We start from the raw sequence: 13,570 nt of genomic DNA on the forward strand, positions 1-13,570 counted from the left end.
TATGATGAATTTTTATGCCTCTATTATTGTCGAGAGAAGACTTTGTATTACTCTCTTGCCGTTGGTAGTGAATTTTAAGCGGCACTAGGTATCCCGTGGTTTTTGACCCATTGAGAGGTTTTCCACGCAAAAATTGTGTTGTTTGTGTGTGTTTGTTTGGTGTGTTACTCACTATTTTAGGGGTTGTGTTGATTGCATTTGTGCATACCTATTTGTTAGCTTCTTCGCAGATTTAAACGGTTTGGGAAAGTGTTGTCAAACAAAAGTTAAAATCCGCATTTTATTGTTTACTGTTGTGGTGCATTTATCCTTGGTTGCTTATTTATGAATTGAATTGTTTGAACGATGGAAACTAATACAAGTAAGTTGATTAATTTGAATGGTTCTAATTATCATGTTTGGAAGACAAAAATGACAGATCTCCTATATGTAAAAGATTATTACTTACCTATTTTTGCTACTGATAAACCTGAGAATAAAACTGATTCATAATGGACTATTTTGCATAGACAAGTTTGTGGATATATTCGGCAATGGGTGGAGGATAATGTGTTGAATCATATTGTTGGGGAGACACATTCTCGTACTTTGTGGAACAAGTTTGAATAGTTGTATGCTCGGAAAACTAGGAACAATAAGTTGTTCTTGATTAAACAATTGATCAAGTTACAATACAGATGCTCGGAAGACTGAGAACTTATTGTAAGCGTGACCATCTCTGTATTGTAACTTATTGTTCCTAGTCTTCCGAGCATACAACTGTTCAAGCTTGTTCCATAAAGTACGAGCATGTGTCTCCCCAACAATATAATTCAGCACATTATCCTTCACCCATTACCGAATATATCCACAAACCTGTCTATGCAAAATAGTCCATTCTGTATCAGTTTTTTCTCAGGTTTATCAGTAGCAAATACAAGTAAGTAATAATCTTTCACATATAGAAGATCTTCCATTTTTCCTTCAAAATATGATAATTAGAACAATTCAAATTAATCATCCTACTTGTATTAATTTCCATCGTTCAAACAATTCAATTTATAAATAAGCAACCAAGGCTCTAATACCACTTTGATGGGAAATGCACCACAACGGTAAACAACAAAATACGGAATTTAACCTTCGTTTGACAACACTTTCCCAAACCGTTAACATGCGAGGAAGCTAACAAATAGTTATGCACAAATGCAATCAACATAGCCCTAAAATAGTGAGTAACACACCAAACAAATACACAAACAAAACAAAATTTTAGCGTGGAAAACCCCTCAATGGGTCAAAAACCACGAGACATCTAGTGTCGCTTAAAATCCACTACCACCGGCAAAAGAGCAATACAAAGTCTTCTCTAGAAAATATTAGAGGCATACAAATTCATCATACCCTTGGAAACATGCACATCAAGGAATATGGAAACAATCAAAGAACAAGAAAGGAAGAATATCACTAAAATAACTATTATTGTTCCGGAAATGAAACCCTGATCTAAGGACCTCATAATTCGATCTCCACCGTCCAGAATGTTGGACCATAAGTTGTGAAGCTGGTATCCAAAAATTAGGACGATCCAACGGTGCAAACTCCGAAAATGATTAAAACACTAAGACTGGTTCGGAATGAGCAGTACCTCAGAAAATTTAAAGTTTTTCTCTATTTTCTTTCTTGCTTTTTCTCTCTTTATTTTTTGCTAAAATTTGTTAAAAAACTCTTCTTTTATCTCGCTCTCAAATAAGTGTATTAAGAAATATCAGAGTCTATTTAATGGACTTTTTCTCCAACAAAATTCTCTCTCCTTTTATATATATATTTTTTTTAGCTTTTATTTTTCATTCTCTCCCTCTATTCCATATTTGGCATGTCATTTTCATTTTTATATTCATATTCATATTCCTAAATTCATATTCATATTCCTAATTGATGTCTATACATATTGTTTAGGTTTTATTTCTTACTCAAACTTTTCTATTCTTGTCCATCTAATGTATTTTAATGAATTGGTGAACTTAAATATCTAGATATTTCTCATTCAATATAAATATATAGGGAGAGATAAAAAAAATTGAAGAAAAAAAAATCAGTATTTTTAAAAATTAATCAGAAAATTATTAATAAAATAAATAAATAAAAGTAAATTCGGTCCTATTTTCTATTAATTAAATAAAACAAACAGTTAATTAAATTTTAAAAAAAATTGATAGCCATGTCTACATAATTTTTTATTTTATTTTTAGGAGATTAGCTTTTTTTCATCTAATTTGAGCTAGTTTGACTCTTCCTAATGTTCAATGGCCGATCAACCACTTGCAATTTTTTAATCAATGTATAAATGACAGCTGTAAAGTACTTTTTTTTTGAATATCCAATATTTTCTAATTGAAGTTTTGAATAATATTTAAACAAACCATTACAGTGATTAGGTCAATTCGACTCGATTAATAGGCAAACCAAATTTGGCAATATCATTGAGTAACTTAGAGCTTGTTTGATTGATATTGGGTTTTGAAAAGGTCTGTATTATAAATTTAAAATTTAAAATTTGATAATAATTAAATTACTGTATATTTTTTTATTTAAATTTTATAAAAATAAAAATATTTTAATTAATAAATTCAATAATTTATTTATTCAAATAATATATTATGTAATGATTATTTATAAATAACCAAATAAATGAAATCTACCAAGCAATAAGAATGTTTGAATTTTGATCTTAAAGTTTTAGTAATTTCACATTTATGAAACAATAATTTAATTTCATAATCTATATTTTTAAATTTAAAAAAAAAAATCATTTTTTAAAAATAATAAATAATATAAAAAAATTCAAACATAATAAAATTGTTACGGTCGAGTTCCACGCTCAACCAAATTGATGTCCAACAAAAGAATGAAAGTCCGGAACAGATCGAGAAAGAGTGAAGACCAAATCAATGATGTCCCACAAAATCGAAGAATTGAGAACCAAGTACCCAAAAATTATAAAAATATGTTTGTCGTCATGCCAACACAGTCAATCAAGAGAAACAACACAATTCCAAAGAGCACCAGCAAAATCTGATTTGTCATAAACGAAAACTCATTAAGACAAGGAAAAAATCAAAATCCACACATCAAACATGCTCCATGACCGACTCACACCTTAAACCACTCAAAACCTATATCTTTTCAAATAATCCCACATCAAACGAGCTAGAATTTGTCTTGTTTTATTTGGTTTGGAATTTCAATTAGCTTGTTTTGTAGTTGTTGTTGGCATATGGTTTCACATCTCAAAATATACAGGCAAAGATTTTGGATAATGGGAATGAGTTAGCTTTGCACATCTATTTGCCTTTATTCAATGAATTTTGTCAAATCCTTCACCCCTAATCTTAATGCCTTTTTCTGCAGGATTATTATTAAGTTCATGCATCACAACATGTATAATGATCATTAATTAGTTGTTTGAGCTTAAGTGCCTAACAACTAAAAATGTCACTAGAGTTTAGAAAATCATAATAATTGTAAAACCAATTTTTTTTAAGTGAATACAAAACTATCTGTTTTTTTTCACATAACAATCAATCAAATAATCACTCAATCAGTCAAACTTAATTTTAGTGTTAAAATAAAAGAAATGAGTATTTCTTTTTCATTGATAGATGAAATCAATTTTCTCAATCAACCGCTTATAAGAAATATGGTCTTAGAGACATATAGTGACCCACTTGTTTTGAAGAATCATTAAATAACCAAAAACAAATTGATTTATAAGTGTAAATAATTTTAAACCTTAATTATAGTCTATTGATATTATATAAAATAATTATTTTTTATTTATATTTTAATAAATAAATAAATCCAATATATCAAAGGCCATATCTCAAATAAATCTCAAATAAATGAAAGTAAACTATTAACCTAAGGTTTTCTTTTTCATAGTGAAGTCACTGCTAATAAATAAAGTTGTATTTGATATTACTTTTGGACATTTCATAATTTATAATAAAATTTATCATTGTATTGATATATTTTATTTCACTACTTTTTTCATATTGTTTTATAAAATGATTCAATCCTTAAAAGGAAAAATACTTTCACAAACCCAACTTCTTATATTGAGGGGTAATATGTAAACAAAAATATAATGAAAACTAATAATTATGCCAAACCAGAACCGGATTTTAATCAACCCTTAATTATTTTCAATTCCATAACATAATATATAAATATATAATTTTTTTTTCTTATACATCTCAAATAAAACATGTGCTATAAAATAATTGTAAATTCGGGTCAACTGAGATTTTGAGTTTTTTCTTTCAGATATTTCGTAATTTGAATCTCCTTATTATTAATATTATAAAAATAAGATTTTATCTTTAACTGTTTTAAACATTGTTAATTTATTATTTACCTCATATTTATAAATAAATACACAAATAATTTATATATTGGAATTGATAATTTTGATTAATAATTTTCTAAAATTCGGTAGTTAAAACTCTAACTTTCTAAAATTCGAATTATTATTTTTTTGTAAATTTTATATAGATAATAAGTTAACATCATTTGAAATTGTGAAGAAAAAAAATCGTTTTTTTATAATTTTAACTAAAAAAAAATTATTAATCGTTAAATTTAAAAAGAAAAATGTCTGAAATCTCGATTAATATATAATAAGAGGAATGATAGAGAGCGGAAAAAAAAATGACAAGAAAGTATATGAAAATGATATGTCATTTCTGGAATGGATTCAAAATCTGAAATTCTCTCATATTAAATTTTCAAACCACTTAGGAAATGACACATTATTTTCTTACACTTACTTGTCATTTTTGTGCCGCTCTCTATCATTACTCATATAATAAGGTAGCGTTTGGTAAGGGGTACAATTTATATAGTGTATAAGTTGTATAGGGGTATAAATTGTAACGAGGTATAAATAATATAGGGTAGTATAAGTTGTATAGGTTATTGTTGTTTGGTATGAATTATAAGAAATGGTATAAGTTGTATATGGTTTATAATTTTGTGTTTGGTATATATTATAAAAATGTAGTATAACTTGTATAAATAATTTAAAATAATTATTATTATTAATATTATTATTAATATTATTATTTATATTTATTTATATTATAAATAATATTGTTTATTATTATAAGGTATTGTATAGTTATTATTTAATAATTAATATAATTTTAATTAAAATTAAAAAATTTAATTATAATATAAACATAAATTATGTTTATTTAATTTAAATATGATTAATAATTGTAATAAAATAAATAAAAATAAAAATATTATTTATAATATAAGTAAATATAGAAAATAATAATTAATAAAATTATTTTTATAAAAATAAATAAATATTTTTTAATTAAAATATTGAACAATTTTAAAAATATTTATATTAAAAATGATTATATATAATAAAATATTAAAATTTAATAAAATATATTTAATATATTATATAATAATAATTATATAATATTAATAAAGAGAATAATGAGAAATTAATAATTAAATAATATATATAAGAATAGTGTTGTACCTAGGGACCCGTTACTATTTTATACCAAATATGAAGTATAAATTATATAAGGGTATAAATTAATATCAATAGTAAAAATGTAAAAAACACCATATTAAAACAGTATAGTTTATACTATAAACTATTAACATAGTACCTCTTTGTACCCTCAACCAAACATTGTCTAAGAGTACAATTTGATATTAATTTTTTTATGCTGCGAATAATATTATTGTGAGAAAAATAGTCTGAAATCGACCATCAGCCGGCATTCTTTAAGATTTTAATTAAAATGTAACTTTTTTTAGGGCTCAAATTGAACACTTTCTAGACATAAAGGTGCCGAAATATTGATTCTTTTGTTTTGATTCTTCCCCCTTTTAAAACACTAGGGTTACGCGGGGAGGATGACGAATGAAACATATATATATATATGTATCAATATATTTATTGAGAGAGAGAGGGGAGAGATAAGATCAGGTTATCTCTTTCAGGCGGGTCACCGGAGATTTCATATTCTTTCAATCATTAAGACCGGCGTTCACGATCATGCGCAAGGGGACGAAACCTCCGGCGGAGGCGATCGGATCTGGAAACATTTTGAAAGAGAAAAGTTACAAAGGAGTGAGAAAGAGACCGTGGGGAAAGTTTGCTGCGGAGATCAGAGATCCATTGAAGAAGAAGAATAGGGTTTGGTTAGGTACTTTCGAATCGGCAGAAGATGCTGCTCAGGCATACGATGCAGCTGCTCGAGCCATAAATGGTGCCAATGCTAAGACCAATTTTCCAATACCCAATCATTATTCATCTGCCTTTCCTCTTCAGGATCTCAAAACGATGGCTCAGAGGCCAGCATCTAGCAGTTTGAGCAGCACCGTTGAATCATTCAACGGCACTAGGTCTAGGCCTCCACCTCCATCTCCACCGCTGTCTTCGTTATTCAAAAGGTATCCCCGGACTCCGCCGGTCTTTCCGGACGACTGCCGTAGCGATTGCGGTTCTTCATCATCGATCGTTAACAACGACGTCGACGTTGAAATCGCTTCCTCATCGGTCAGATATCCATTGCCGTTCGATCTTAACTTTCCTCCGCCGGCGACGCCATTTGATGAAACCATTGATGTCGACTGCTGCACAGCTCTCCGACTCTGATGATATAGTATTATTATTTTTTTTAAAATTTATTTTAAAATTATTACATTTAGAAAAAGAAAGATATATAGTATATACTCTTGTTACTAAATTATTATTAATTGAATAATTTTCCGTTCTTTTTATAATGCTAATAGCATAATGAAAATGATATACTAATCTTTATTTATTTTTCTTTTGCGACTTTATTCAATTTTAATATTACCATCTAAATAAATATTTGAGTAGAGGTATATGTTAATTGTCTGAGAACAATTATATAAGTGCTAAATAATAAATTAGAGCTCTTTATTGGGGCCAATTATAATTTGAGACTTATTCTTTTAAACTTCAATATTTAGGACTCCACATTGTCAGGTGGTAGAAAATGAGATTTTGCCCTAACGGACATGGACGTTCGTAAAAAAAAATATATTACGTGATCTTTATAATTAGTAAATTAAGAGTGACATTTACTTATAAATAATACTAATGTGATCATTTAATACTTTCGTTAGGAAAAACCCTATTTTGTATAAATCTGACAATGCGGAGCCTCAAATTATGAAGCTCGAAAATAGAGGTCTCAAATTGCAATTGGCTTCAATAAGGAACCTTAAATTGTAAGGTTTGAAAGAAAATGTCTCTAATTGTAATTGACCTCTAATAAGAAGTTTTAAATTATAAGGTTCAAAAGAAGAGATTCCAAATTATAATTATCTTTATAATAAGGAGTCCCAATTTATTATTTCAATCAATTAAAATGTTTGATCTTTTATTAAAAATAAATAATAAATATAATTAAATATATAAATCACATTTTTTTAGAATATAATAAATTGGTATCGGTAGAGATTTCCTAAACCATATTATTAAAAGAATCACTTAAATCAATAATTGAATTTAAAAAACTTATATCTGTAAATTTATAAGTTCAAATTTTTACTATAATTAAAAAAAACTAACACAAACAATCTATTTGTAACTAATTATTAGAGAACATCTCTCAAGTATATCTCTCAAGTATAAGTAAGGTGAATTTGAAGATAAAATTACTATTTATTTATTATTACATTTTTGTTTAAAAATACATATATGAAGCTGGATTTTCTGTGCATCTAATTGTTTTCAAACATAGCAAATTTTGTAAAATATGTTTAGATATATTTTATATATCATGAGTTAAATTATAATGTGATTATTTATGATTCAGAATATGATTGAATTATTATTTACAAAAATGTAAATTTTAATTAATATCATGATTTAGATAAACATGATAACAAATAGTGATAATGATAAAATAAATATTAATTAATGAGATGGAATATAATATAATAATTAATGTATAGAATATAATAATTAATTTATTTAATTTTACTTTTATTTATATTTTTCGATTAGGCAAATTCCACATTGTTTGTAAAGTTCACGCGGGATTACAGCAAATAAGTTCACCATTTCAAGCCGCTAGATCCCCGTTTCCATAAAATTCGATATTGGTTTGAGTGTTCAGATTATACTCGAATCTGATATGGAGATTGAATCTGCACCTATTTGCAGATGCTCGAAAGAGAATGAGAAGATCTATCAGGAATGGTTTTCTCTCGCCGATTCAGGTTTTGTTCATCTCTCTCCCTTCCTCTTTTTCTCTAAGTATGACGAAGATCTAATGGTTTTTCCCTCTTTCAACGGTTTGTACCTCAGATTGCGATGGCCGTATTACCGGTACAGATGCAATCAGATTTTTCGGCATGTCCAATCTCCCTCGTCAAGATCTCAAGCAGGTCCTCTTTCTCTCTTTGTTTACTTGTTCTTCTATAAGAGTTTTTCATTCTCATTTGCCTTTTTTTTTTACTTTTCTATAGTTTAATCATCATTCTTCTGCTTGCACGTTCTATTGGTTAAGTGTTATTATTGGATTAGAAGTTTTATATTAGTTCATGTTTGGACTTGAGAGGTTTAGGTTAAAGTTATGTTATACAGGTTTGGTTTGGTTCTGTTATTTGAACAAAAGATTTTAAGAAGTTAAATCGTTTATATATAATTGATATTCATATTATCGGCAAATTTGATATAGATTTGTCGGATTTTGAACATAGTCATTTGCGTTTTTTCATGTGAGGTTTTAGTTATGCTTCATTCCAATATCTTCATACTTTTGTAATTTCCTTGTTTTATCTCTGCTAGGTCTGGGCACTTGCAGATTCTAAACGACAGGGGTTTCTTGGCTTTAAAGAATTTGTCACAGCAATGCAGGTTAGTGCGATTTTGTATGTGTGCTATGCATGCTTTGTGCTGACCTTTACTACTCATTCTTGAATTATGCAGATAGTTTCAGTGGCTCAAGGTGGACATGATATAACCATTGATATTTTGAACGGTATGCCTGGCTGCAAGTCAAGTTGATAATTTTGATGTTGAACAATGGGTTAACATGATGATACGTTCAATTATTTGCTGTTTAACTGAATAAGCTACTAACTATATATGAATTATATCTTGCAGAAGATTTTGAAAATGTAAAGCCTCCACTGATGGATGGTTTGGATGAACAATTAGCTGTGAGTACTATGCAGCAATCCTTATAACCGTGTTTCCTTTTTTAATAGTTCACTTTTTTCATTTAACGTCCTGGATAAATGTCCTCAGAGGAGAAGGCGATCATATAAAACAAATGGCTCGGAGACGAATGTAAACAGTAAGATCACATTTTTCCTTGGAAATAATTTCATTTGTCATTGAGATCAGTAATTTATACCGGATACAGGTAATTCTCCCCTTCAGCAGTCTCCATCAGCCATTTGGTCCGCTTCGTCAAAATCTGGAAAGAAGGTGCATGTTCTTTAAGTGAGCTTATATTTAGTATTTTCTAGTGATATTTAAGGCCATCTTGAACATTCTTCAAAGAAGTTTCAAAATCATTTCATTTTTCAAAGAAATTTATAAAGATTTTGACTCCGAAAAATTCCTACTGGTTGTTGTATTGCGTCACAAGTTCTGATACTTGGTTTTATTATTCTTTCATCTTGTAGGACTCATTTCCAAAAGTTATTTAGCCCATTATTTTGATAATAGTGCTATATACCTAAAGATATATTAATTTTTGTGGATGCTAAAGAAGCTTTGCTAGGAAATGTTTTCCCCGTTCTTTGTTTGTTTCTAGTAAATCTATTAATCCTTCTTAATGTGGTTAAGTTCCTGAAACCTTCATACATGGCAACTCTAGGAAATGCTGCATGCGTCTTGGACTAGTATTATTTAATTTAGAGGTATTCAAGTCAAGGTGATGTAGTTTTAGGAGTAGAGTAACATTTTCTAACATTTTTATATACTATGGATTATAATTCTTTGTCTGATATTCTTTGACATTCTTGTAAAATTGACAAAATTAGCATGTGCTGGACTATGACTATCCTATTTCCCTCACCTCATGTAACGTATTTTACAGGTGTCATTATCCTCAGTCACATCAATTATTGATGGCTTGAAGAAGCTGTATTTGCAGAAACTGAAGCCGTTAGAAGTTACATATCAGTTCAATGATTTTGTTTCTCCTTTGCTGGTGAGTCTACATTTACTACACTTGTGGAGAGTGTTATCTCATATTGTATCTATTTTCACTTCTTTTTGCCTTGTTTATTTGTGCAGACTAATAATGATTTTGATGCCAAACCAATGGTTATGTTGTTGGGTCAATACTCCACGGGGAAAACAACTTTTATTAAACATTTACTAAAAAGTAGTTATCCAGGTAAATATTTGTCTCTCCTCACAAACTAAATCGTAATCATAGTAGATACTTTTTTTTATTTGAAAAAGTTAATGCAATATGATATAAATGAGAGTTGTTTAGCCTAAACGACAAAAGCGTAATCATTGTAGATACTATACTATCACTTAACTACTGTCTTTATTCTGAACAGGATCTCATATTGGACCAGAGCCTACAACAGATAGATTTGTTGTTGTTATGGTAAACAAATACTTTCCACTTTTCATTGTCCTCAAATTTTATTTAATTTTTAAACTTATGATAATAGTTCATGGAAATGCTCAGATATTACTGTTTTGTCCATGAAAACAACTAGAATCTTTGTCTTTGCTAATTTAGTCCTTCTATACGTACATAGAAACTTTTCCATGAGTATTTGAATTTAGATGCTTAAATTTGGACTGTTTTCTAAAGAAGGATGATTAGATAGATTTTGGTTACTTTTAAGGTAGCTACCATCACAAAAGAAGGGGAGAATGCCTTACAGTTGACCATTACTTCCTTTTATGGATGCAAGTATTCACGCTTGAGTTCTTTAGTTATTAATGTGCTATTTTATTTATTTGTGTATTTATTTATTTTAATTTGTTGTTTATCTCCATTTCTTTTTTTTAGAGCTTGTTTAATGTGGGTTATTTGGGATTATTTTTATATAACTGAGTATTAATCTACTATTAAATCTCTAATCACATTGTTCAAATCACTAATCAAAATACCAAATTATCCTATATTTTAATTTTTATAATATTTTTTTTCTAAAGAACGTTAACTAATGACATTTTGGTCGGTTTAACAAAATAGTTCAAATAAACCACTTACACTAAACAAAGATTATTTGAAAATAACCACTTAGGTTATTCAAATACGACTGATCACATGAGACCTAAAAGTAACCTTGATTTTGCAGAATGGACCCGATGAAAGAAGCATACCAGGCAATACTGTTGCTGTTCAAGCAGACATGCCATTTAGTGGTTTGACAACTTTTGGTACTGCTTTTTTGTCAAAATTTGAGTGCTCCCAAATGCCTCATCCGGTTAGTAATTAAGAAAGTTAGCTTCCAAAAGTTTTAAATTCTTAAGAAAGTTAATTTAAGTAACCCCATTTGCCTTTTTATTATGTATGATATTTGAAGCTACTGGAGCAAGTTACTTTCGTTGATACTCCTGGAGTTTTATCTGGAGAAAAGCAACGTACTCAGAGAAGTTATGATTTTACTGGCGTCACATCATGGTTTGCAGCCAAGTGTGATCTTATTTTACTTCTATTTGATCCACATAAACTTGACATCAGTGATGAATTCAAACGCGTGATTGCGTCTCTACGAGGTCACGATGACAAGATACGGGTAGTTTTGAACAAGGCAGATCAAGTTGACACACAACAAGTAAGAAATTAATCGTGCATAATGGTGGTAAAGTTGGTTCTTACAATTTAATGAATGTATTTTTTTCTTTACACAGCTTATGAGGGTTTATGGAGCATTAATGTGGTCGCTTGGTAAAGTTCTGAATACACCGGAGGTTGCGCGTATTTATATTGGGTATGTTGTATCAAAACTTTGTTCTTAATTTGAAGAAACAAAGTTAGTGTGAATTGCCTAGTTTTCTCTATTCTAAGTAAATTGTTTATTTTCCTCCTTGACAGCTCTTTCAACGATAGACCTATTAACGAGGTTGCTTCAGGTCCAGTCGGGAAAGAGCTGTTTGAGAAAGAGCAAGATGATCTTCTACAAGATATAAAAGACATACCTAAAAAAGCCTGTGACCGTCGAGTGAGTCTTTTACCTACAACACATACATTTCTTTCGATTGATTGCTGTTTTCTTAAACTCTGATATATTTTCAGATAAATGAATTCGTTAAACGTGCTAGAGCTGCAAAGATTCATTCATATATTATCGGGCATCTTAGAAAGGAGATGCCAGCAATGATGGGCAAAGCTAAGACCCAACAGCGGCTGATAGATAATCTAGAAGATGAATTTGGAAAGGTTTATTCAATCTTTCTAAAGCATATATATACAGAATAAACCGATCTTGTTTAGGTTATAATAATAATAATATGTTTGTCGAAAATGTCAGGTACAAAGGGAGCATCATCTACCGGCTGGTGATTTCCCGAATGTGGAACAATTTAGGGAAACATTGAGCGGTTATACTTTTGACAAGTTTGAGAAACTGAAACCGAAGATGATACAATCAGTTGATGACATGTTGGGGTATGACATTCCTGAACTTATGAAGAACTTCAGAAACCCCTATGAATGAATGAATGATTTGTCATTGTGTAATGTGTGAGAATTTGTGGCGGTTGTATTTCTTATGTTATGTATGATTATCAAACTTTGTAATATTGAATACTAAATTTATCTTTCATGTTGTGGCATTTTTTAAATTTATTCATGATCGGTTAGAGTGAGGATCTGCTGTGATGAGCCTAAACACTAAACCTTAAAAAATTATATACATGATATTTTATTTTAATATTTAATTTTTTCTTTCTTCTCTCCGGAGACAGCAAGTGGGACAATGATAGCAGATTTTAATTCCTACCCGGAGGAGAAAGAGAAAATTGAATATTAAAATAAAATGTTATATATATAATTTTTGTAGAGTTTAGGTTTAAGGATTATGTTATATATATATAATTTTTTATTTGTCTCATGTCTCATCTTTCGAAGATCTACGGAACAGCAAAGCAAGTGGGACAAAGTATTTTGGGACAGCAGATCATACTATTTTTTTCTTTTGTTAAGATTTCTCAAATTTGATAAATTAATGGAAAATAGACAGTTACAATTTTGCCATGTGTCAGCAACTTATGATACTCATAATTTTTCCCTCTCGACAAGTTCAAACTCAATATCTTTAATGTGTTAATTCTAGAATTGAACTATTCCTGGAATAAAAGACAAGTCTAGACTAATGAAGACAAGTTTAACTAGTGCACAGAACATTAGATTGAAGTGAAAGGCATTAAGATAATCGACGAAGATGAAGTTGATCGAGTTTGAATCAAAATGAAGAACGAAGTTGTAGATAGGCGATTACGAAGATGAAGTTGATCGAGTTTGAATCAAAATGAAGAACGAAGTTGTAGATAGGCGATTACGAAGATGAAGTTGATCGAGTTTGAATCAAAATGAAG

At 29.3% G+C, this 13,570-nt stretch overlaps 2 protein-coding genes across 2 annotated transcripts; both read left to right on the forward strand.

Moving 5' to 3' along the window:
* The first annotated feature begins 5,966 nt into the window (after positions 1–5,966).
* Positions 5,967–6,848, forward strand: LOC124921741 (ethylene-responsive transcription factor 3-like). Its single transcript, XM_047462436.1, has one exon. The coding sequence runs from the start codon at positions 6,065–6,067 to the stop codon at positions 6,665–6,667; it is 603 nt and encodes a 200-aa protein (XP_047318392.1). The 5' UTR covers positions 5,967–6,064; the 3' UTR covers positions 6,668–6,848.
* A 1,228-nt stretch (positions 6,849–8,076) lies between these two features.
* Positions 8,077–12,844, forward strand: LOC124919281 (EH domain-containing protein 1-like). The gene is made up of 16 exons (XM_047459492.1): positions 8,077–8,265; positions 8,354–8,433; positions 8,837–8,905; positions 8,978–9,029; positions 9,155–9,210; positions 9,299–9,347; positions 9,417–9,481; positions 10,098–10,211; positions 10,298–10,400; positions 10,573–10,622; positions 11,329–11,457; positions 11,557–11,808; positions 11,885–11,964; positions 12,069–12,195; positions 12,270–12,413; positions 12,505–12,844. The coding sequence occupies exons 1-16, from the start codon at positions 8,181–8,183 to the stop codon at positions 12,688–12,690; spliced, it is 1,641 nt and encodes a 546-aa protein (XP_047315448.1). The 5' UTR covers positions 8,077–8,180; the 3' UTR covers positions 12,691–12,844.
* Positions 12,845–13,570: the final 726 nt, after the last annotated feature.

Source organism: Impatiens glandulifera, chromosome 1 (assembly GCF_907164915.1).
Source record: "Impatiens glandulifera chromosome 1, dImpGla2.1, whole genome shotgun sequence".
Classification (NCBI taxonomy): domain Eukaryota; kingdom Viridiplantae; phylum Streptophyta; class Magnoliopsida; order Ericales; family Balsaminaceae; genus Impatiens; species Impatiens glandulifera.